This window comes from Spinacia oleracea, chromosome 1 (assembly GCF_020520425.1).
Source record: "Spinacia oleracea cultivar Varoflay chromosome 1, BTI_SOV_V1, whole genome shotgun sequence".
In the NCBI taxonomy this organism is placed as follows: domain Eukaryota; kingdom Viridiplantae; phylum Streptophyta; class Magnoliopsida; order Caryophyllales; family Amaranthaceae; genus Spinacia; species Spinacia oleracea.
The window spans coordinates 50858990-50884600 of NC_079487.1; the positions used below are offsets into that span (position 1 = coordinate 50858990).

The following is a 25611-nucleotide window of genomic DNA, read 5'->3' on the forward strand; positions in this document are numbered from 1 at the left end:
GCGGTATATGATACCAAGGAAGTTTGATTGCTAGGTCACTTCTCTTTAAACATAAACTTATAGGTAGAAACGGAATCGTAAATTCCTTTCATTTGTTCCTTGTTTTCCTATTTCTTGTACCCTTTCTTATAGTCTTAAGAATTGAATTCTTTAGTGTTGACTTTTATACTTTGTTAGACATGTCCAATGTCACCCCAATAAGGTTCTTACCATTTAATTTATGTTGAATATTAAGTTTCAACTAGATGATCTTACCAGAAGCTTCTAAAGTTCTCTAAGCATCGATCTATTCGAATGTCTAGGGACTAGACTCATTCGAGAATTAAATGGACAAAGATATTAGGCTGTTAACCATTGGTAAAGCTGAGCTTTATGATCTCAAAACTACAGTGTATTTTGAATTCACAAGCACCAATTGGTTTGCCATTCGACTTTGATGTTCGAAAACAACCATAAAAGTCGCTATAAGAAACGTACATTTTAAATTGCTCACTTTCTCTCATTTCCGTGAATCGTTCTTGGATTCACTACCAATCGAGGAAATTTACTGTTACCTTTCTAAAAGGATTTACTGCAGTGCAAGATATTTAATTATAAACAATAATTAAAACATACATTGAAGCATGCAAAGTCTAAACATTTATCATGAGTAATAACTTGAAAATTAAAGCATTCATGCAATTTAAACAAGTTATTAGCATTTTATTCGAATTTAATGTTCCGGCAGGTGTGAATAAAATGATTCCAAGATCCTAAAATCATTAAAGAACTAAGCACAGTTTGTCGACTTAATCCTAAAACATCTTAGGTAAGCAAAAGCCTTTTGCTAATAGTCTAGAAACTATTCTTGGTTGATAGGTACGTCTAGGAACTTATTAGGTAAACCTATCGATTTTTCCACGACATAAAAGGACTCCTTACTTATATCGTTGAGTTTCACCAAAACTAACATGTACTCACAATTATTTGTGTACCTTGCCCCTTTAGGACCAATAAGCAACACCTCGCTTAGCGAAAACTATTACTAGATTGATGTAAAGGATATCCAAGCAAGTGTATATTTTGGCATGGCACCTTTTAACTCAATTTTTTTAAGTTTGGAACTTAAGGCTCTTACTATGTTGGTTAGATTTTAAGTGAACTAAAATCCTTAATCATGCAACACAATCAAGCTTTTGATCTCATGCATTTTAAGACATATTTAAAAGCAATAAATAACTTAAAACATGCATAAGATAAATGTGATCTAGTATGGCCCGACTTCATCTTGAAGCTTTAACTTCAAAGTCCGTCTTGAAAATCTCCGTGGGAGGCACCATTTTCTTCAAATAGAATAAGCTATAATTAAAACTAATTACAACTATTTGATGGTACGCAGACCATATTTGAATTGAAAAACAACTTTGGTACTTTTGACCAATTACATTCAAATTAATGGTACGCAGACCATATTTTCTATCCTATTTGGGTCATACTAGTCACTTCATAACCTGCAAAACAGTACATATACAATATATACCATTCACCCATTCATTATCATGAATGGCCCACATAGCTGGTTAGTAAAACACATTATGCATCACGTAAACATTTGCAGCAATTAATCAAGGGCACCAATAATCTACCAATTATTCAGTCCTTATTAATTCTAATCAAGTTGTTTTAACCTTAAGGATTTGTAGACCTAATCAAGAGTTTATGACTAAAAAGGGCTCCCACTTAAACCAATAAATTCATATGCTTTACTAATTTTAAACATAAAAATGTATTTCTAGTCTAACCAGAAACATACAAATTTAATTAAAATTTAAAGCTCATATAAATTTATAATTGAATCCAAAAAGTTTAATTTAATTTCAGTCGTATTTAAATTAATTCAAGATTTTAATTTTAGTAAAATAATTAGAATAAATAAAATTTATTATAATTACAATATTCAAAATTAAAATCCAAGAAAATAATTTAAATTATTAATTTTAAAATTAATTAAAATTACGTAAACTGAAAATTTCAAATTAAAATTTCAAAACGATCCAATCGCAACGCAACAACCCCACGCAACGCACGCCCATGGGCCACACGCGCGTAGCCCATGCGCTGCGTCGCATCGCTGCTGCTGCTCTCCTTCGCAAGGCATCACGCGAGCTGGTGCTCGATGCGCGCGCCAGCACTCGATGCACGCGAGCCATCGCTCGCTACGCTCGCTCGCCAGCGCTCGCTTCATGCGAGCCAGCGCTCGCTTTATGCGGGCCATTGCTCGCTGCGCGCGCTTGCCAGCGCTCGATCCTGCGAGCCATCGCTCGCTGCGTGAGGCATCGACGCTGGGCGTAGCACTCGTGGCACGCGAGCTTGCGCTCGCTGCGCGCGAGGCTCCGCACGCTTGCGCGAGGCAGTGCGCGCTGTGGCGCAGCTCGCTTGCTGCCCACACGCGACTGCTGTGCCTTGCTTTCGCCCTCGCCCATTCGTCCATTGCTCACAGCCCACGACACAAGGCAGGGCTGCTGCCTTGTGCTCGTGCACCATGGCCTTGCTCATTGCATTCGTGCCGCATGGGCGACGAGCTCCCTTGCTCGTCGTCACATGCCCGCACTATACAACACCCCTTAAGGGTAACACGTAGCGTCCATTGCTTTGTGCGTGCAAGTTATATGAGCGAATCGCATGAAATTTAAAATATTTATATTTAAAATTAATGACAAATTAATAAATAATATTAATTTCATAATTTTAGGGCGAAAAATCGAAAATTTATTATTCAATTGATTTCCGATTAACATGGATTCAAGTCTAGGTCATAAAAATTTAAAATTTAACATAAATTTACAATTTTTATGGTGGTTTTTAATCATAGGTATCTAATTAAATTATAATTAATTATGAAAATCAAATTAATTCTAAATTATTCTAATTTTCAACAAATTAATCATAATTACAAATTAGATTGCATAATTAACAAGGCTAGGCATTCAAACTTGTTAAACATATACAGTAGGTCAATCAAAAATTCAAGATTTATCAACAAGAATCGCAAATATTTAATTTAACATCTTAAATTTACGAAATTTTGCATTCGAAAAACTAAAACCTCCGAAAAGTCATAGTTAGGCTTCGAATTTGAGAATTCTGGGTTCGGCAGAAAAATATTATTTTTGTCAAAATTTTAGAATGCCTTTTACATGCGGAATTGACACAAAAATCACTCGATTTGGATGAGTAACGAAGAAACTGCCGAAAAATTGCGTACGTATAATTAAATAAACGCAATTTGCAATTAATTAACAATTACGAAAATTAATCACCCCTTTTAATTCTTGCAAATTTGTAATATTTAACCATGTTCATGCAATTTTAGATTATGAAAATAATAAGAGGCTCGTGATACCACTGTTAGGTTATGATACATATGACATTACATAGATCATGCGGAAACAACCATTAACCCAGGACAACATATTATTTACACATAATCATATAGCATAATTTAGATGCATACTCTTTGTTGCGTGCCCTCCCTAGCTGCGCCCGAACCGAACAAGAACAAGTCTTTAGGACTCCAAGTGTCGTCCCTCCGTAGATAGTGCACAGCACGTCCGGATCCGCCTTAAGATTGACCAACTAGAATCGCCCTTAAGGTACTTAGAATTTTCGGCACTTTATAGGCAATTGTATGACTGAATTTTGCTCTCAAAAACTCACTTTGAATACTTGAATGCTCGATGTAAATATGTGACCCTAGGCACCTATTTATAGAGTTATGGAAAAGGATTTGAAATCCTATTAGGATACTAATTTATTTAATTATAATCCTACTAGGACTCTAATTAAATAAACTAAATCTTTTAGGATTAAATTTAATCATATGCCAAATCCCGGTAGCTTTAGGATTCGAGTAGCACACAAACACACACGCACGCACAGCAGCCCACGAGGGGCGCCATGCGCGCGCGCGCAGCCCGCGAGCTCGCAGCCCACTGCCGCAAGCCCACACGCTGCCGTAGCCTTGGCGCGCGCTGGGCCTGCCTTGCGGTGGGCCTGGTGCAGCCTTGGCTGGTGCGTTTGTGGCGCGCTGGCTTGCTGGGCGATGGCCCGGCTTCGTGCTGGGCCTTCGTCTGGCAGGCCTCGTCCGATGCTAATTCGTACGATACGCTTCCGATTAATTTCCCGATTCCGGAATTCATTTCCGATACGAACAATATTCAATATTTCCGATTCCGGAATCAATTTCCGTTTCGAACAAATATTTAATATTTCCGTTTCCGGAATTATTTTCCGATTCCGATAATATTTCCGATTCTCACAATATTTCCGTTTCCGGCAATATTTCCGATTCCGGCAATATTTCCATTTCCGATAATATTTTCCGATACGTACCATGTTTCCGTTTCCGGGAACATCTACGACTTGGATAATATTTATATTTCCGATACGATCCATATTTCCGTTTCCGGCAATATCATCGTTTCCGGAGTATTCATTTCTTGCCTGTGACGATCTCAGCTCCCACTGAAACCAAGATCCCTCGATTCCGAATATCGATATATGGAGTATTTAATGCCATTAAATACTTGATCCGTTTACGTACTATTTGTGTGACCCTACGGGTTCAGTCAAGAGTAAGCTGTGGATTAATATCATTAATTCCACTTGAACTGAAGCGGCCTCTAGCTAGGCATTCAGCTCACTTGATCTCACTAAATTATTAACTTGTTAATTAATACTGAACCGCATTTATTAGACTTAACATTGATTGCATACTTGGACCAAGGGCATTATTTCCTTCATTTATCCTTGATTGCGACGCGCACACCAACTTTTTAAGAGACGCCTCCAAGGCCTCAACCGTGAATAAATGACATTAAGGCTTCTTTTGTTTAACATTTTTCAATTATGCTCTTTAATAATCTCTTGCACATAAGAGATTAGGAGGCTTTGTTTTATTTGGATACGATATACAAAAATTTGTTGCAAAGATTTCAGGATTTATTTGTTTCAACGGAAAACATTTTCAAAAGAAAACATTGTGGAAAAGTAGTTTTCTTTATATGTTTCCTACAAGAAAAGTACGTTATACAGAAAAAGGAAATCCCGAACCTTTAAAATACTCACAATTGGAGTACTATGCTTAAAAATAGTGTTATGAGTCATAAAATGGTGAAATTCACTATTACTAAGATTTTTTTTCATTCCTTCCCTTTAGATGCTCTATGTTGCTTGTTTAAACAACCTAGGTTCAAGCCTTGTTAATTACATATTTTCCCAATTTCTTTTCTTTGTTTCACTTTCTCCTTTTCTAATTTAATTTTACGGACTAATTTCAATATCTTGGGGGACCGTGTGCGTTAGCGCGCGGTTCAACAACTAGTATAAACAAAAAGAAAAGATGGAGAGGAGGAGAGAAATAAAAGTGCAACAAAATAGAAAGGAAACTGTGGTATTTCTTATTTTCAAAATAAACTTTTTCATGAGACCGCCTCACGGGCGCATGTAAGAAAGACCGGGTGAGACAACCACGCGCGCGTGGCCTCACGCGCGGTATAAATTGAATTATTTTGTACGGGATTCTCACTTTCCCCTTCTCTCTTCTTAACCTCTTTCTCTCTCCTCCAAAAATCTCTGGATCTCTGCCCCCTCTCTCCTCCAAAACTCAGGAACCTCACCTTCTCGTCGCCGTCCCTCCAAAACCCTAGCCACCTTCATTTTATCTTCTCCTTCCTCGATCTCTCCTCCTCGCTGCCGTTGCAAGATGTCCAACCATGGATTCCGACTATCTCAGCCTCGTAGTCTCCGCCGACAATGGATGCGCGGCCATGGATTCCGCTTGAGGTTTTTAGGTTTTCGGTTTTATTCCTTTGATTGTGTTGAATTTGCGATTTAGGTTTTGATTAATTTGGTTGATATTATTGATGTTTGATTTCATGACAAGAGGTGGCGGCCCGTGACGGTGGTGGAGATGCGGCTGGTGCTGCTAGGAAGACGGTGGGTTTCGGTGATATGACAAGGAGATGGTGGAGGTGCGGTAGGATTAAGGATTAGGATTCGCTTCCACCGTGCTATTCAATAACAGCGAGCATATGACGGTGAATTAGGCGGCGGCGAGGAAGTTGATCGGAGGGAGGAATGGAGTTACAAGCCTCAATGTTGATGTATTCCAGTGGATTGCAAAAAAAATTAAGAATAGTTTTGTTTTGTATAGATTTTTGTTTTAGTTATAAATTTTTTATATTTAGTAATGAAATAAAGTGCTTTAGTTACCTTTTTGCATTTTATTTTTGGTTATAAGCAAAAAGTTATCAATGTTTTTTATGTCAGTTTTCTAGATCTGTGAGATTTGATTTAATAGATGAAATTATACACTTATATTAACATAAACTCAAAAAAATTTAACTAAAATGCAAAATAACGAAACTAAAACCGCTGAATTCTTAACTAAAGCTCAAAAAAAATTAACTAATACTCCTTCCGTTCCTAAATTCTTTTAAACTAAAAACATGTAACTAGAACTCAATTTTTTTTTGAAATCCTAACTAAAACTTCAAAAGCGATAACTTAAACTCAAAAATTCCTAACTAAAACTCAGAAAATCTTAATTGGTTCAATTGCTTAACTAATTGAATTTCAGGCTTAACTAATTGGTATCATTGCTTAACTAATAGGTTACATTACTTGACTAATTGAATTTCAGGTTTAACTAATTAGTTATAGTGCTTAACTAATTGGTTTCATTGCTTCACTAATTAGTTCCATTGCTTAATTAATTGGTTCAATTGCTTAACTAATTGGTTCAATTGTTTAATTAATTGGTTTCATTGATTAACTAATTGAATTTCAAACTTAACTAATTGGTTCAATTGCTTAGCTAATTGAATTTCACGCTTAACAAATGCTTTCTTTATATTTTTAAAGTAATTAGTTCAATTTGAACCAATTATTTTAATTGTCTAACTAATTGGTTTCATTTCTTAAGTAATTGAATTTTAGGCTTAACAAATTCTTTCTTTATATTTGTAAACTAATTGGTTTCACTGCTTAAATATTTAGTTTCATTACTTAACTAATTGGTTGCATTGCTTAACTAATTAGTTTCATTGCTTAACTAATTGGTTTCAGTGATTAACTAATTGGTCACGGCGCTTAATTAATTTGTTCCAATGATTAACTAATTGATCATAGTGTTTAACTAATTTATTTCATTGCTTAACTAATTAGTTCCAGTACTTAACTAACTGGTTTCATTGCTTAACTAATTGAATTTCAAATTAACTAAAGAGAAATTATTTTAATTACAACAAAAAATTTCATAACTACAACGAAAGTATTCTTAGCTATAAGAATTGTAATCTTAACTAAAACAAAACTATTCTTAACTAAACTCGTCATAAAATCACAACTATTTTTTAAAAAATCATATAAACCTCAAAAATTTATTGTTAACTAAAACAAATTTAATCTTAACTAAAACAACTTTATTCATAACTAAAACAAGAAATAGTTTCAACTAATACAAATTTAACTTTAACTGCAATAAATTTCTTAACTAAAACGTAATTATTCTTAACTAAAACATAATTACTCTTAACTAAAGAAAAAATTTATAACTAAATATTACAAAAGTATTGTTAACTAAAACCAATTTAATCATTTCTAAAATACATAAAATAAATCAAGAACAATGTTGTTAGCTTGGCGGCCTTAATCTCATGCCGTTGAAGTCTGTGACAATAACTCGTGACCTCGATCACCATGTCTTCGCATACATGAAAGGTGCACCTTGAGTACGTGTTGGTTGTGTTTATGAAAACCAATCTTCTACCAGATTTTGCAATTGTTTAAATGAAATGTTGCATTACTTAACTAATTGAAATTCATACTTAACTAATTGATTCAATTGCTTAACTAATTGATTCAATTGCTTAACTAATTGAAATTCAGGCTTAACTAATTGGTTTCATTGATTTAACTAAATCGCTCCATTGCTTAACTAATTAGTTCCATTACTTAACTAATTGGATTTCAAACTTTACTAATTGAATTTCAGGCTTAACTAATTGGATTTAAGGCTTAATTTTTTTTTCGATTCTATTTTTTTTTCGAAATTAAAATTTTTAATTAACTAAACTAGTGTAAAAAATAACTAAAAGTAATAAAAATCATAAATAATTGAATAACAAAATAGTTAAGGTATAAAGACAAATAGTTAAACTTTTGAGTAAAATAGTTATTAATTTTAGGAAAATTTGTAAATATTAATCCCACCTTTGGCCGGTTTTCTTTAATTAATCCCACCTAAGCGATATTTTTTAATAACCCCACATTTAAGCCCTAACTACTTTAATTAGACCTAATTGACTGGCTACCGGCAAAAAAGTCAACGTCTATTTCGTTGACAACCAACACTTTGATTTCCCTCCTAAAATGCTTGACACGTCGGTAATTAATTGCCAACTATACTCTAGGTTTTCGAAAATTTTTTACCAAAAAAATTTACAACTCTCTCTCTTCTCTACTCTCCCGTACTTCTCTCTCCTCCATTACTGAACCTTCAACCACAACTGTACTTCATGACATCATCTGCGAGTAACCTGTCGAAATAGGCTTCTTCATCAACGCGCAATCAATTTTCGTCCCCACAATCGTACAATTGAGGTGTGACCTACAAACCCTAGCGTTTTTCTTCCCTGTTTTGGTAATTTTTTAATTCTTGGTTTTGCTTGATTGTTTGTTCGTAAAAACCCTAATTTTTGCAATAATTTGGTAATTTAGTTGTGGGATGCTGGTAATTTTGGGTAATTGTGATAATTGGGGTAATTGTTGGTAATTGACGTTGAATTCGTTGAAAAGTGGAAACTTTTTGTTCTTGAATTTATTTGGGGTGGGTTAAGAAGTCTTGCTGAAAAGTGGAAACTTTTTGTTCTTGAATTTATTTGGGTAATTGTTGAATTGATTTGAAATCTTGCTGATTTTTCCTTATTTATTTGAAAATTGTTAGGATGGCTGAGGGTACTCTGAAAATTTGGCATGGAGGTGTGTTTAAAAAGGTTGCTAATGGTGAGACAATCTATGAGGGAGGACGGGGTAGAACCTTTCCTGTTGATGTTGATGAGTTGTGTTGGTGGGATTTAGAAGTTTTAGCTAAGAAATGTGGGGGGTATGAGAATATCGATGGTCTTTTCTACTTGATTCCTGGGCTTAGCTTAGCAAATGGTTTGAGGAAAGTGTATGAAGATGTAGAGGTTTTGAAGATGGCTGAATTGGTGTTGAAGTACAGGTGTGTTGAGTTGTATGTATATCATGGTACTGAGTTACCAAACCAAGAAACCACAATCACATCACCACAAAATGATGTCATGTCATCACCCAAAAAAGGTCATGCCCTGTCATCAACATCTAAGACATATCCTGCCACCTCACAAGCTACCAAAAAAGATTATGCTACCTCATCAGCTGCAAAAAAAGATGCTGCCACCTCATCAATATTACCTACAGATACCCTAGCAAACAAAAAACAGGCCCATACACCTGGAAAATCTAAAAACCCAACCAAACCACAAAAAACAAAGTCCACTCCAAAAAAATCCAGAGAATCCATCAAATCCCCCCCTCAACCTACTGAAGAAGAAATCAGCATCCCCACCCTTGAAGCTAATGAAAATGATTTCTTAGAGAACTATGAATGGGAAGACCCCAGACCCGAGAGTCCATTGAAGTTCACAGATCTGTACTCTGACATAAGTGATGAAGATGATGATGTTGATCCGGACTTTGAGCTAGAACTTGCATCCTCTGATGGTGATGGTGATTATGTTGATAAATTGGAGAAGGAATTAGAGGATGAGGAGATTTTAGCTGATCAGAAACTGTCAGACACAGATGAAAGTGATGAGGAGTATATTGCATCTAGGGCAAAGACGAGGAGCTGTAACAACAAGCTTGTTGAACTAGCTGAACAACTTCAAAGGGAGGCAGCTGAGGGAAAGTTAGGTGGTGTTCAGTCAGAGGCTACAACAGGAGAGGGAACTAGTGCTGCAGGGGGTTATGTGAGTGAGTACGAGGATAGTGAGGATGATATACACACGCCCCCCGATAGTGGTGATGAGGATTTGAGTTTCGGGAGGAGGAGAAGGAGAGCTGTTTTGGTAGGTGAACACACTGACTTCTCTGTGTTGAGGTGGAAAGTTGGGCAAAGGTTTCCCAACAGGGCTGCTTTCAAAGATGCAGTTGCTAAGTATGCTGTTCTACAGGGGAGAAACGTTTTCATACAGTCTAGTAACATACGTAGGCAACAAAGGGTAGGGGTGAAGTGTGTTGAAGGTTGTCCGTTCTACTTGTATGCGTCTTGGGACTCTAGGAGAGCAGTACTTGTTGTGAAGAGGGTAGAGGGTGAGCATACTTGTCATAGAAATATGAAAAAGAATCGACAGTTAAAGTCCACTTGGGTTGCAAAACAGTTTCTCGAGGTGTTCAAGGCTAGACCCCATTGGCCAGCTAAGGAAATCATGGAGACTATAAGGAGGGCATTTAAGATTGTAGTAAAAAAGGAGTTTGCGTATAAGGTGAAGTATGCTGCACACACGTTATTACATGGTTTGATGCACGAGCATTACAAGAAAGTGGGAGGGTATGTGGCAGCCATAAAGAACAGTAGTCCTGGTACGATGGTGGAGCTAGTGACCGATGTCAGTAAACAAGCGTTTCCACCTGTTTTCCAGAGGTTTTACACATGTTTTGAAGGATTGCAGAGGGGCTGGAAGCAGGGTTGCAGGAAGGTGATAGCGGTTGATGCGTGTTTTCTGAAAACCTTCTTGGGTGGGCAGTTGATGAGTGCTATAGGTAGGGATGGCAATGACCAAATGTACCCTATTTCTTGGGCCGTAGTAGAGGGGGAGAATAACATGTCTTGGGAGTGGTTTTTTCTTCTGCTTCAGAGGTCCCTCGATCTAGGTGAAGGAGAGGGAATTGCTATCATCTCCGACGAGCACCAGGTTTGTTATCATCATCTTATCTAGTTGTCATTATTTGCATTTCTGATTTGGTATGTTTGTGATCTTTTATGTATGTACATCAGTCAATACAATATTACAGTGAGATGTGTTAGTATCTTGCATCTTGTTTCACCTATGATTGAACAAACAAACACTAAGCAAATGGCTATCTATTTCACCTGTCATTGAACAAACAAACAATATGCAATCTATGTGAGTTTTTGCTGCTTTGCTGCTATATTATGTCATGTAAATCAGTCAACACATCATTCCGATGAGTTGAAACGATCGTGGTCATATTTACCTAAGTTGACCTAAGTTGATTAAGAATTGCCCAATTTGCCTAACTTGATCAAAATTTGCCTAATTTGCCTAACTTTGACCAAATTTGCCTAATTAGACCTAAGTTGACCTAAGTTGATCATAATTTGCCTAATTTGCCTAAATTTGACTAAATTTGCCTAACTTTGACTAAATTTGACCAAAATTGACTTATTTTTACCTAAGTTCAAACGATCGTCCTAAGCGATATTTTAGTTGACCTAAGTTGATCATAATTTGCCTAATTTTACCTAATTAGACCTAAGTTGATCATAATTTCACTAATTTGCCTAATTTTGAGAAAATTTGCCTAATTTGCCTAACTTTTACCAAATTTGACCAAATTCGACCTATTTTTACCTAAGTTCAAACGATCGTGCTAATCTTTACCAAACTTGACCTAAGTTGATCATAATTTTCCTAATTTGACCTAATTAGACCTAATTTGCCTAATTTGACATAATTTGCCTAATTTTGACAAAATTTGCCTAATTTGCCTAACTTTTACCAAATTTGACCAAAATCGACCTATTTCTACCTAAGTTCAAACGATCGTGCTAATCTTTACCAAACTTGACCTAAGTTGATCATAATTTTCCTAATTTGACCTAATTAGACCTAATTTGCCTAATTTGACATAATTTGCCTAATTTGCCTAATTTTGACAAAATTTGCCTAATTTTTTACATAATTTGCCTAACTTTGACTAAATTTGACCAAAATTGACTTATTTTTACCTAAGTTCAAACGATCGTGCTAATCTAATCTTTACCTAATTTGCCTAATTTTGACATAATTTGCCTAATTTGCCTTATTTTGACATAATTTGCCTAATTTGCCTAACTTTGACATAATTAGACCTAAGTTGACATAATTTGCCGAATTTGGACCAAAGTTGACATCTTTACCTAACTTGATCAGAATTTGCCTAATTTTACCTAATTAGACCTAAGTTGACATAATTTGATCATAATTTGCCTAATTTGACATAATTTGCCATAATTTGCCTAATTTTGACATTATTTGCCTAATTTGGACCAAAGTTGACCAAATTTGCCTAAAGTTGACCAAATTTGCCTAATTTTGACATAATTTGCTTAATTTGACCAAAGTTGACCACATTTACTTGGGTGTTTGTGTTATGTTTTGAATCTGTTCTGATTTCAGTTTGAATCTGTTTTTAATCTGTTTTAATCCTTAATTCTGTTCTACATGTACTTGGGTGTTTGTGTTATGTTTTGACTCCATTTTACATGTTTCTACTATGTTCTGAATATGTTTTCATTGATTATGTTGTAATCTTTATTAAGTTTTGAATCTGTTAAGTTCTAAACCTTTCCCCTTACCTAATTTATTATTGTTTCATATGTCCAAGGCTATATTAAATGCCGTTGCAGCAGTTCTCCCAAAGGCAGAGCATAGACACTGTGCGAGGCACATCTTTGCTCATTGGCACAAGACTTGGAAAGGTGATGAGATGAAGCTTTTATTCTGGAAAATTGCCAAGGCTTACAACCTTGCTGACTACAATGATGCCTTGGAGGAACTCACACAGTTGAATGTCGATGCTGCCACTGCGTTTAAGGGCTACAAACCAGAGGTTTTCTGTAGAGCTTTTCTAGATACAACAATGAAGACTGATGCCATAACATCCAACATAGCTGAAACATTCAATGGATACATCATTCAGGCAAGAACCAAACATCTGATCTTCATGTTAGAAGACATCAGAAACAACTTGATGCAAAGATTGGTGGTGAAAAGACAGCAAATGGAGAAGTCGACATCAATCCTTTGTCCAAGAATACAACAGAAGCTGGAAAAAGAGAAGGCAAAGGCTAGCAACTGTGACGTAATACCGTCAACGGATACATTGTTCAATGTCAATTATTATCTGGATCAATTGGTGGTGGATTTGGAAGCAAGGACATGTTCATGCAGAAAGTGGGACATGCTTGGCATTCCATGTTGTCATGCCATTGCGTGTATCTTTTTCCAAAACAAGGAGGCCGAGGAGTATGTTGATAAATGCTACTGGAGGCAAGAATACTTAAATGCATATTCAGGTAAAATTGTTGTTTCAATAGCTAAGTTGTGTGTATTCTGTGATTTGCGTGTAACATTCTGTTTGTGTATGTGTTTGTGTGTGTGTATAGGTTCAATTCCACCCATTGATGGAGAGAGGTATTGGCCAAGGATTGAATACCACTTGGATCCTCCTCCCATCAAAATAGGGCCAGGCAGACCGAGGAGAAATAGGATCAAGGATCCCTTTGAGAACCCGAAAAAGCCTGGTCACCTATCGAGGACCGGGATAGAAATGACTTGTAGTGTGTGTCAAGTCAAAGGGCATAATAAAAGACGATGTCCTAACAGAGAGAGTGCTGTTGTTGCAGAACCAGCCCCAAAAAAACCTAGGGGTAGACCAAGGAAGGATGGTCAGCCCCCTCACTCTCGTGCTCCGTCTGTTACTGCCCCATCTACCATAAGTCAAACGACTGATTCAAGAACAAACACACCCACCTCTGCAGTTGTATCTTCTCGATTCACTCGATCAACAAATGCTCAGCTTCACTCTACTTCATGCCAACCTAGCCAACTTGGCAGAGGCGGGAGGATGATCCTAGGTGGTAGGGGTTCTAGGGGTGGAAATACTGGAAGGGGAAGGGGAAACAATGGAGGGAGGGGTAAAGAGAAAGTAAGCTTTGATTCTACATTCTAATTCTCATTTACTCTCCCTTTTTTCTTTCTGCCTATGTTTGTGTGATGTTGTTTTCTGTTTGGCTTTTTTTTCATTCTCATTTACTTCATCAAACAGGTACCTATTGGTGTGGGAATGTATGTTGCCTCGGATGGGACTGCAAAAACAAGTGGAGGCAGAGGGAGAGGGAGAGGGAGGGGTAAAAATCAGGTATTATTTCATTAAGTTGTGGTTTGTTAACTTGCTGAAGCCTTAAGTGTCTTCACTCATTTGGTTTACTTTCGTCACATAGGTTGCAACATTTGTCGGAACACAGTCGAGCCAAGTTTCCAATGCTCATCAACCAACTCAGTAGGACAAGTGAAGATGAATGAACCTACTGCCAGTAACTTGACCATTTTGTGCTGGAAATCAGAAGCTTACAGTAGCAGTAGCAGTTAGCTAACAGTAGCAGTGGCAGTCAGCTTAGCCTAATTAACTTTCAACTGTTTGGCCTTTTTTGTGTAGTTTAGAATTTAGGCCTTGAACCAAGCTTACAGTAGCAGCAGCAAGCTTACAGTAGCAGCAGCAAGCTTACAGTAGCAGCAGCAAGCAACTTTAGAAGCCAACTCCAGTAGCGTCATTTCATGTTTTTGTGTAGTTCAGAACAAGCAATGGCTACTTATAAGTCAACTCTGCCTACTTAAAAGTCAACTGTGGGATTTTTTGGGGTAGTTAAAAGTCAACGGTGGGATTTTTTTGGGTAGTTAAAAGTCAACTGTGGTAGTATTTTGTGTAGTTAATTGTGGCCTTCATGTTAGCAGATTTTGCAAACAACCAAGTCATATGCCATCTTTTGTGTAGTTCAGAACATGATATGGAAAATTTGTGACTTTAATTCATGCGCATTTCACAACTTACACTAGTATCATCTTCAATTTACACAAATTATTTTAGTGGACCTATGTCGGTGCAACTAACATCCACTTATGTTCATCTAAAGTGAAATTGCACATTTTTTCATATCTTATGCTCCTATCAAACTTTGATATTAGCATTGTCGTTTCAAGTCCACTCTCGTTCGTTTCAAGTCAACTCTTGCTCGTTCATTTCAAGTCAACTCTTGCTCGCTCGTTTAAAGTCAACTCTTGCTCGTTCGTTTAAAGTCAACTAATTGTCATAAAATTAGTTATATAAGTACGACTACGCAAATGTGTCAAAATAACTCACACTTTAAAGTCAACAACCGAACCTTGATAATTTTATTCATGGTAACATTGTCATCTACTTCAACCAAAATACAACAAGGGAAAATATCAACTTATTGTCATCTACTTCAACCAAAATACAACAAGGGCAAAAATCACCCATGATAAATACAGAGCCATTGTACAATTCCTTTCGTTCCTTGAACTCTTCATCAACTCAATACGCATTTCGCAAAGTTCGTTCTTCATTTCATGTGCATCTTCCTCTAGATTCACTAGTGGAAAAAACCCCTGTTGCAGCCCCCTTGTTGAGGGGGGCATTTAAAAGCACGCCTCAACAACCACTAAGTCAACGCGGGTCAAAGATTTTAATGAGATATCGAGGCGGGCTTCTAATTGTTCGCTTCAACAAAGTCTATTAGAGCGGGCTTTGGTGTTGTTCGCTTCAACCAAATCAAGGCTATTGGGCCGAACAATAAATGTTCGCTTCAATAGACCCGCCCAAATTAAATCAGCTCACCTGTTTGATTAGGGTTTTTATATCTCATTCCTTCTCTCTCCTTATTTCCTTAGCCGTTTTTTCTCTCTCTCTCCTTATTTCCTTAGATCTGATCTTTTCTCTTCTTCATTTTTTTTTTGCGATTTCATTTTACTTATCCTCTCACATTTGCATTTAATTCCTCTCGTTCATCTTCTTAATCTCTTTCCCCTAAAAAAAACCCTTCTTAATCTATCTAGATGAATAATGTTTATGTGTTTTTTGAAACTCCGACGAAGAGTCAGATGTTAACGGCGATGGACGAGATCGTGTAGGTGGCGCCGGTGAAATTTAAACGAGTCAATATTTCAATATGAGATGGAGACGGCGGAACTAACGAGGGGATGGCGGTGCAGAAGGCGAAACGAACGAGGAGAATGTTTTAAACGGCAAGTTTCCTCATAATTTTCATTTTTTTTGTTTTATTTTGGATAACCTGTTGAATTTTTTAATTGTTATTCTGAATTCATTGGAAATATCTCTTGATTTTTTTAAAAAACACTTTAGGTTCTTTGATTTTCTTATTTTATGGAAATTATCGGTAATTTATTTAATTTTTCTTAATTTTATGTTTTCATTGGATTTTAGATCTAGATCGATAATAAAACTCTAAACGGCCGATTTTGTTGGAATTACGATCCATTATATTGGATTCATCGATCACTTTTATTTTCCGCTTTAAAATTTTTTAAAAAAAATTAATTTTACCAGTTTTTCTAAGAACTATAATTTTTATATATATATTAATTTTACCAGTTTTTTTTTCTAAGAACTTCAAATAATATGTAAAATGCATACAATCTGAAAGATATATTTAATTTTTTAATGTTTAGAATAAATTAATGTAAACCTATTTGTTCTAAATTTAATTTCTAATTTCTATGTACGTATTTGTTTTTTATTTGGTGGATCTTTTCTTATTGGTTTGTTCACTTCTTAGTTTAATCTTTATTGCTAATTGTTTTTGCAGGTTTATCAAATGGTGAAGTACCTAGATCCTCCGAATTGAAGAATACGACGTTGTCAAATTCGATGCAGGAACTCTTCAGGGATGCTCGTTACGACAATTTGACTAAGACTAATTACGCGACTAGGGTATAGTTATGGTGGCAGGATCTCATGAGAAAATTTACATACTTGTTCAATGTAGACCTGATATGCCACCTATTAATTGCAGTAATTGCTTAAGAATTATTCACGATGAGAATCGTATAGGCCGTACTAAAAGAGGAAAAGTTATCGGCGGTCCTAATTGTTTCTTGAAGTACAGTAATCAGAGTTTCTTTGGTGGTGCAAATCACAGTTTTCTTCCCAGTTTGTTGAGTATTATTGTTGTCTTCGTATCTTCTGTGTGCCTCGCTCACGTGTAAACTCTTGACTAATGTATTCGTTTTTGTTAATTTATTTAATAATGTATTGCTGGATAAGTTATTTAATTCAATATGAATAAAATTGTTCTTGTATTTTCCCAAAGGATTTCAAATTTTTGTCTCGGAAGTTCTTGTTATTGTTGGAATTACGATCCATTATATTGGATTCAATATCAATATGAATATGAATAATTACATTTCAAATTCCAAAACAAAAACAATAATTCAATTTGGCGAGCTAATGAGGCGGGCTTTTTAAGGGCCCCCTCAATAGACTACTCTGTTGAGGCGGGCTTTTGGTAATGCCCCCCACAACAGGTCCTTATTTTTTCCTTTAGTTTTGGGCTGTTGAGGCGGGCTTTTGAAAGCCCCCCACAACAGATGACCTGTTGAGGCGAACAAAGCCCGCCTCAACAGCTAAGTGAGCTGTTGAAGCCACGTCTGTTGAAGCGGGCCATGTTCGCCTCAATAAGCCCAAAATGCCCCCCTCAACAGGTATTTTTTCCACTAGTGATTTTCCTTTTTAATCTGCAATTTCCTTATCTTTTCCTCCAGCAACTTTTTCTCATACTCCATCTCAGCTATAGTCGTATTAGCTTCCAAAACATGAACTTGAAGGTTGTCAACTGCATTGCTATCAGGAAGAATCCACCTGAAAAATTCACACTTCGTATCCTACGATACGATTACAACAACCAAAATAATCGACCAAACCATCAGAATTTTATCAACAAAACCCAAATCAATCAAACCCACAACAAATCAATTAAACACAAATTCACCCCACAAAAATCAATTATACCCAAATTCGTTATAAAAATTGTACCTTAATTACCCTAATTACACCTAATTGCAAAGTTCATAGACTTACTCACCCTCTACCCTAAATTCGTCAATTTTAGGGGAAACAAAATTGAGGAGATTCAGAGACCTTACCGGCCATAAAGGACAGCCATGAAACTTCATTCCAACATTAGGGCCGCGCTTAACAGTACGCACAACAGCTACATTTCCGCACTCACATATCAACGACGGTACAATTCCTCCCTTTGAATTTGATGAAGAACCAGATCCCACAGAAAATGTGTTTAACCCAGCCATTGTAGTGGGCGAACTCTTTTTTCCAAATCCCAAAATTACAGAACAATTGAGAAAAATGGTGGAGGAGAGAATTTGAAGATGCAAAAATGGTGGAGAAATGAACCAGAGGAGCGCGAAAAAATGAGAAGGAAAGAGAAAGAGAAACCTGTTAAAAAGATAAACAAAAAAAAAATTATTAATTTTGCAACGGATATATGCCACGTAGGACATTTTACCGGATAAATCCGGTTTTTGACCTGCTAGGTTCAATAAAAGTCAATGGGTACTTAAGGTGGGATTATTAAAAAATATCGCTTAGGTGGGATTAATTAAAGAAAACCGGCCAAAGGTGGGATTATTATTTACAAATTTTCCTTAATTTTAAACAAACTTATCATTAACTAAAACTCATAAAATCTTAACTAATTAGTTGCAATGCTTAACTAATTGATTTCATTGCTTAACTAATTGGTTTCAGTGCTTAACTAATTAGTTCTGTTGCATAACTAATTGATTCCGTTATTTAACTAATTGAATTTCAAACTTAACTAATTGGCTCTAGTGTCTCACTAATTAATTGCTTCCAGTGCTTCACTAATTGGTTTCATTGCTTCACTAAGTGGTTGTATGGATTAACTAATTTATTACATTGCTTAACTAATTGGTTCCAAAACTTAACTTATTAGTTTTATTTTATAACTAATTGATTCAATTGCTTATCTAATTGGTTTCAATGCTTAAAATTTTGTATCTTAACTAAAATTCTGAAATTCGTTATCTGAAACTCAAAAAATCTTAACTAAAACCAAGAAAATCGTAACTTAAACTCGTGAAATCATAACTAAAACTCGAAATGTCGTAACTAAAGCACTGAATTGAAAACTCAAAATACGTAACTAAAGCTCAAAAAAACTTAACTAAAACCAAGAAAATCATAACTAAAACTTAAAAAATATTAACTAAAACTTATACAATTTTTAACTACCACGAAATTATTTTTAACTAAAACCCATAAAATTGTAACTAAATATAACAAAAATGTAACTAAAATGAAATTATTCTTGACTAAATGAAAAAATTTATTTACATCTGCAATATAGATTTAAACTAAATTACAATTCTTTGCATTTTGCCACCCTGCTGCCTGTCTCACTCCTCTCCATGCCGCCCAGCAACACGGCAGCAGAAGCACCAACAAAGCAGCCACGGGAAAGACAAGCCTAGCGCCACAAGCAGCAACAACAACAACAACCACCAAACAATCACCAGTTCAACCGCTGCTCCACCACCATCTCCACCGTCAACCGCTTGCAATCCTCCAACATTGCAGCCACCGTCACCAACGCAACAAAACCAAAAACAAAAACAAAAATCAAAATCAAAATCAAAAGAATTAATTAAAAAAAAGAAAACAAAGAAACAGTAAACATTACCTAAACTTACAATTTCAGATAAATCAAATTAAAAGGACAAACTCAAACGATTAGCCTTAATTTGACATAAAAAATCATGCGGTCGGCCATACTTAGGGTTTGAGATAGAAATCAATACCTCAGATTAATTACAAACTAAATTATAAAAACTAATTAAAAAAAACTGATTCATTACCTCACTACAAAGACCGCCGCCGTCGATTCATGAACACCTACGAAAACCTCCGCCGATTCCACATTTCGACCACCGCCTTCACCGCGACTAATATTGACCGTAATTTGTGCTAGTTCTTCTGAATGACCGCGGCTCTTCAACTCCAACATAAATCATTCTCTATGACCGCCGCCGCCACCACTTTTTCGATTTCTAAATCATCAACAACTTAGGTTTTCGGAAATAAAAATTAGAAAGTGAAGATATTCAGAGGAGGTGAGTACCAGAGGAGAGCAACGACGACAGTGAGAAGTTGCCGGCATCAAATGCTCAACGACGGCGGCGAGAAGTTGCTGGTGGTAGATGATAAACGACGGTGGCGAAGAGAGAAAATGGAAAACCCTAATCTAATGAAGGAGGAAGAGAGAGAAATTTTTTGGAAGAAATGAAAGTGAAAATGAAAATAAATCATAAAACTGTTATACTTCGTATATATTTTCTTTTATTGATGCTGACGTCAGCAATGTACATGGCAGCTTGTGTGGCAGTCTAGTTGACAACAAGGCGGTCTTTCCCGTAAGACCGTCTTTTATAAAAGTTTGTATATTTTCAAAAGTAAAGTTATTTTCCACCTACAGAAAATTATTTTTAATACTTAACAAAACAAACAAAGGAAAATGAGAAAATTATTTTGTGAGAAATTATTTTCCATCAAAGCAAATGGAACCTAAGGTGAAAATAACATAGGAACGGAAAGAGCCTACACGGCTACACCAACAAATTTACAGTATTGCCAAAGTTTGACACAAGAATATGTGCAAAAAAATAGTAACGAAAAGTGGGACTTCTCAGCTGCTAATCAAGGAAGTAGAAGTCTAGAAGCATCTTTTCAGTGCAACATTATCAACCCTCTCAACTCAAAGAATAGTTAACTCTACAACAATTACATCCCCTGGATCTACAGGATCATAGTACATTGGATAGAGGCAAACGGAGAAGATAAGACGAACATCAGCGACTCATGAGGATGATATCTTGATCCATACAGCCAACCCCATCCTGTTGGGGATTAAGGCTATAGCCGTTGCAATATTATTGTACAACAATTACATCCCCTAACAAACCACAAAATCTCCGAAACCTACAGTTACAACTTACAACACTAGTATAGAGAACCAATTGCGTAATCTAATTCTTCCTTGCAGTATTTGTCAATTTCAAAATGGGCAGAGCTAGGATGAGGTGAGGAAAGAAAGCTCAGGTGAAGTTGAAAAACTTTCAAACAAGCTGAATTTTTTTCGTTCCTCAACTTTGTCATACAGGTGTGAGAATCATGTAAAATAGAGTAAATAATTCATTCCACCAAACACTGCTGAGTACGGAATGTCCCATTTGAAAGCAGATCAACAATACGTCTTTCAAGTCTCTTAGCTCCAGGACCTGGCCTCAAGATGTTTGCATCACCCCATTCAGCACAAGAGTTGTTCATCTCACCAACGCACCAACCACCAGGCACAACTTTCCCACGGCTCCGCCCAAGAATTTCACTATCAATATGATCAAGTATTGGATCATTATAATGGAATTTTGTAGCAAATGCTGATCCACTTCTTAGCATGTCTTGTAAGTCAGACCCATTGAGCTGTCTGGGACTTTCACTCGAAGACGCGTAGTAGGATGCATACTGTAAATTATGGTTTACAGCACTTTCTTTGAACTCCGGTGAATTACACACAATGGTCGGTACATAGCTCAATACAGATGATGGGGTGTTTGTTAAGTACATCAGTACAGTTCTTGGTAAGTTATCTGACCCCATAACACAAAATTCAACAAACTTCCGATTCAAAACAGAGGTTGGTGAACCTACATGCACAACACATCAATTATCAGCTGATGATCCGTTGCTCAAAAAAATTCATGAGCTTAACAAGATGACAGACGATTCTTTGACATAATATGAACAGGAATCTGTTGACGTATTAGACTTTCAACCAGATTTTTGTGGTGTCCAAGGAGTTATTTAGGACATCAGGGCAACTTAGGAAATGAAGTAGATGAAAGAACATAACAGCTTTCTTTCAGTCTTATTACCCTGTTGAACAAGAAAAGTGCGATGAATGAATTGAGAATACCAGTGTATTCCACCATAATACCAAACAACCAATGCTCCTAGAGTCCTAGGTGTACACCACAGTAACAATCGAGAGTGTTCATGCCATCACGTAGGTAAATGTCAGACGCAGGGAGAGTGAGGGTGTTAGTAGGCTTCCAATCTTCCATAGCATCAGACTCATTTTGGAGAACATTATATATCGGAACGAAGGAAAGTCATACTCAAACAAGGGTTTAGACTGGACAGAACGTACCTTGGTAATGGATCTAAAATCATTTACATTATCACTTTTGTTTTATGTGACATTAAGATCCTCGCTATATGACCACTGTATGGCATATGTCTCAAGTAATTGTTCTCAAATAATAGGGCTACTACCAAAACTTCTACACTCCTATCATAATGTTTATTGGTCCCAACAATCTCTATCCCTATCCCAAAATTCTAATCCTTGAGTTCTTGAAAGCTTCAGAGGGGAGTGCAGGAAAGTAAGATCCCTTCTGAAACATCATATAATCTGTATCTCATACTCATTAAAGGGGCGCAACTTACTTGCATCAAAGTAGATCTGAACATAAAATGTAAAGAAGACTACGAGAGCGAATAACTAAGGTTCACAATTCAAAAGAAAGAATACTATGAACATGGAACTTTAAGCACTGTAAGGCTCAAACCAACAGCTCAAACTCTAACTTTTAAGTAATGGCAGAATCACCTGAGAACAACTGATAAGCACTTGGAAAATCTCGCTTTTGAGTGGCATAAAACATCCCAGTCTTTTCTGCAAGATAAAGTCCAGGATCCACAATAATGGGTTTCATCCTTCGAGCCCTAAATTGCCCCATGAAACCAGAGTTACTAAACGGGTACTTGCTGAACAACCAAACAATTTCAATCAACCAAAACAAGTGAAAGTAACTCACTCTTTCCATCCAATGTAGCTGGTATGGTTCACGAAGTTTAGGTCTTTTGGCATGTATGACAATATGTGCAGCAAATCTATGCAAAACCGACATCAGAACAACAAATGATTAAAATAAACACAAAAAGAATCTGAGGCACAAAGCCACAAACTATGCAGCAAAGATAACATTAAAACTTGACAAATTAATAACAATAACTAACTCTCCTCAGCAATGTAGCTAAAATTATTTACAAGGTTATAGTCTTTAGGTGATGAATCGTGAATGAGCAGTAAATGCAATCAAATCCCATATGAAGCGCCACATTACAAACCAAGTATCTTGATTTGTTAAAGTCCAAAGGTGGTACCTAAGACCTCGGATCAAATCCCATCTACATAATTGTACTTTCTAACAACAAATCTAGTATCTCATGATGCTAAATCAACAATTAAAGTAATAAACATAAAATGCAGCAAATCAGAGCAAATCCCACAAAATCACTAGATCAACCAATTAAATACCAAAATAAGCGAATTAAGGGCATATTCAAGAAAACCCCACAAAATTAAACATATTATTGATTTATAAACATATAAAAACACCAAATCAGATGTTCTCTAATAATGATTAAAAAAAAACATAGAACTAAAAGTACCATCTTGAGTAACAAGGGGATAATCTTGAGCAGACAAATTGATGAACCAATCCCAATTCGAGTTCAACCGAAGCAAAATAGAAGCACCCCTAAGCAAAGAAGCAATAGGGGAAGATCCTTTAGAGTAAGAAAAATCAGCTTTACCAATAACATGAACATTTTTAGCAGCTTTAAACACGGGCAAGCCGTGCACCCGGAAGGCTAAACGGTCACGGTCAGACTGAGGGGCAAAACGGTCAAGGTGAAGTAAATAGAGGTTTTTAGGGTGGTAAACGGAGAGAAGAAGCCGAAAGATTCTAGAAGACTCACCAGATGAACCGGTGATGAAGTAAGCAATGGTGGGGACAGAAGGAAATGGAGGTGAGTTGGGGTTGTGGACGACATATTGGGGGTTGGGGAAGAGGCGGGGGTCAGGGGAAGTAGTGGTTGTTGCGGTGTTTGTTGCGGTGGATGTTGTGGTGGAGAGGAGAAAGAGGAGAGAGAAAGAGATGGAGGCTGCAATGAAGTAGAAGGTGGTGGAGTTGTCTCTTGGTGGTGGAGATGGTGGTTGGTTTTGCAGCATTTTGGTTGAGTTAAAAAAAATAAAGTGGGGATATATCTTTGTTTTAAGAGAGGTTTTTGGGATTACTGGATCTGTGGTCTGATAATTTGTGTTTGTCTTTGAATTGCTAGATTTTAGCAAGAATATTAGAAAAATTATGATGGTATAATATGATATTATTAAACAATATGGTATTACTGTGATACGATCGTTGTTAGTAGATGAGGAAAGATTGGTAGTTGGATTGGAAAGAAGAACAAAGTGAATGGGTTAGGTAGTAAAGTAGACTAGTGACTAGTAATTTGTTAGGTGGTTTGTTTGATTGTTTAATTAGAATGTAGATATAGATTAGGGGTAATACACAAACTTGTTTTACAACGCGCGGATTTTGCAAGGCCTGCACCAAGAGCACGATACACTTTTATCAAAACACATAAATATAAAAACAAAACGCTTAAAATGAAAAAAATAACGCAAAAAACGAAAAAGAAAAAATCAAGTTATGAAAAAAACATTACAATTTGAAATGAACATTATATGAAAGAACAAGGAAGTGTACCTTTAACACTCGATCAAAATTCATCAGCAGCGTGAATATCTTAAAATCTTCAAAAGAAATCTCAGTCAGAAAAATCCCCGAAAAATATCATGCACTCTAGCGATTCTCTTAATGTTGTTCATAATTTTTTCGAAAGTTAGATAAATTGAACAAGTATTTTGCTTAAGTCACTCATTTTCAACTAAGGAGAAACAATTTAGAAGGAATTTTAGAGAGAGAAGAAGGAGAGAATATAATTTTTTACTCTTTCACTCACTATCTCACTCTTTCTTTCTCTAAAAATCTCTCTTCGGTTGAGAGAATATAAATCATCTCATCTTTCTCTCTCTAAAATGTACGTATTTCTAAACTTCTAAAAATGATTATGATTCATAAGTATAAATATTCTATATCTAGCTGCTGAAAAATGGAAAATAAAAAATATGAATTAGAATGAAAGAAGAACAGAGAATGAGAAATGAACAATTCTTAAAGAGTGCATAATGAGAACTGTGCACGTGTTTTTCTTTTTTTCTTTTAATTGTTCTTCTAATAGAATATTATAAAAAGAACAAATGGAAAAACTAAAGGAACAAATAGAGAGACTAAAAGAACAAATCAAGTACCTTGCTCACAAGAACATATGATTCTATATCATCATTAGCATCATCCAATTCTGAATTATCAATCACATTATTCATAATATCTGAAAAATTACAAGTTAACTTGTATAAAAATAAGAAAAAGAACACAATCAAAAGAAAAAAAGATAAACAGAAAATAGTACGTAGAAGAACACAATAAAATAAAAGAAGAAATTATGAAACGCAAATAAAATTGAAAATAATACGAAAAAGAACATAATAAAATAAAAGAACAAATTATGAATCTTAAATGGTCTATTTTTCTACTATAATGAAAATATTCTTTTAATACGAGAATATGTTATTTAAATAAGTAAATTGTTCTTTCTGTAAACAAAAGCGTAATTACATAATCAAAATCTTCAAAATCAACGAAATCAAGGTGTTATTTCATAATCAAATTCATTAAAATCATCGAAATCACAAAAACACGATTATTACATAATTAA

General features: G+C 35.8%; 3 protein-coding genes across 4 annotated transcripts; 2 read left to right on the forward strand and 1 right to left on the reverse strand.

The window, feature by feature from the left end:
• Window positions 1-8488: 8488 nt before the first annotated feature.
• On the forward strand, window positions 8489-10777 carry LOC130464270 (uncharacterized). The gene is made up of 3 exons (XM_056833745.1): window positions 8489-8643; window positions 8987-10615; window positions 10729-10777. Exons 2-3 carry the CDS (start codon window positions 8988-8990, stop codon window positions 10775-10777), a joined length of 1677 nt encoding a protein of 558 aa, XP_056689723.1. The 5' UTR covers window positions 8489-8643; window position 8987.
• Window positions 10778-10807: 30 nt separating this feature from the next.
• On the forward strand, window positions 10808-14888 carry LOC130468062 (uncharacterized). The gene is made up of 5 exons (XM_056837611.1): window positions 10808-10979; window positions 12676-13366; window positions 13457-13998; window positions 14119-14211; window positions 14294-14888. Exons 1-5 carry the CDS (start codon window positions 10815-10817, stop codon window positions 14354-14356), a joined length of 1554 nt encoding a protein of 517 aa, XP_056693589.1. The 5' UTR covers window positions 10808-10814; the 3' UTR covers window positions 14357-14888.
• A 5704-nt stretch (window positions 14889-20592) lies between these two features.
• On the reverse strand, window positions 20593-24263 carry LOC110779578 (beta-glucuronosyltransferase GlcAT14A). Of its 2 annotated transcripts, none has more exons than XM_021984068.2 (4): window positions 23584-24263; window positions 22803-22878; window positions 22595-22710; window positions 20593-21629 (listed from the first exon to the last, which is right to left on the reverse strand). In XM_021984068.2, the coding sequence occupies exons 1-4, from the start codon at window positions 23999-24001 to the stop codon at window positions 21118-21120; spliced, it is 1122 nt and encodes a 373-aa protein (XP_021839760.1). In that variant the 5' UTR covers window positions 24002-24263; the 3' UTR covers window positions 20593-21117. The 2 variants fall into 2 exon arrangements, with proteins under 2 accessions (XP_021839760.1, XP_021839759.1); XM_021984067.2 differs by having other exon boundaries at window positions 23440-24257.
• Between the last annotated feature and the right edge of the window lie 1348 nt (window positions 24264-25611).

Excerpts from the sequence above, each read along its gene's own strand:
- LOC110779578 (XM_021984067.2), bottom strand. The coding sequence starts at position 24,001 with ATGCTGCAAAACCAACCACCATCTCCACCACCAAGAGACAACTCCACC. Across the intron at positions 22,711-22,802 it reads AGCTACATTGGATGGAAAGA|GGCTCGAAGGATGAAACCCA; the intron begins GTGAGTTACTTT and ends GGGGCAATTTAG. Across the intron at positions 21,630-22,594 it reads TGCTTATCAGTTGTTCTCAG|GTTCACCAACCTCTGTTTTG; the intron begins GTGATTCTGCCA and ends TTGTGCATGTAG.
- LOC130468062 (XM_056837611.1), top strand. The coding sequence starts at position 10,815 with ATGAGTGCTATAGGTAGGGATGGCAATGACCAAATGTACCCTATTTCT. Across the intron at positions 10,980-12,675 it reads TCATCTCCGACGAGCACCAG|GCTATATTAAATGCCGTTGC; the intron begins GTTTGTTATCAT and ends CATATGTCCAAG. Across the intron at positions 13,367-13,456 it reads ATACTTAAATGCATATTCAG|GTTCAATTCCACCCATTGAT; the intron begins GTAAAATTGTTG and ends GTGTGTGTATAG.
- LOC130464270 (XM_056833745.1), top strand. The coding sequence starts at position 8,988 with ATGGCTGAGGGTACTCTGAAAATTTGGCATGGAGGTGTGTTTAAAAAG. Across the intron at positions 10,616-10,728 it reads CATTACAAGAAAGTGGGAGG|GATTGCAGAGGGGCTGGAAG; the intron begins GTATGTGGCAGC and ends CATGTTTTGAAG.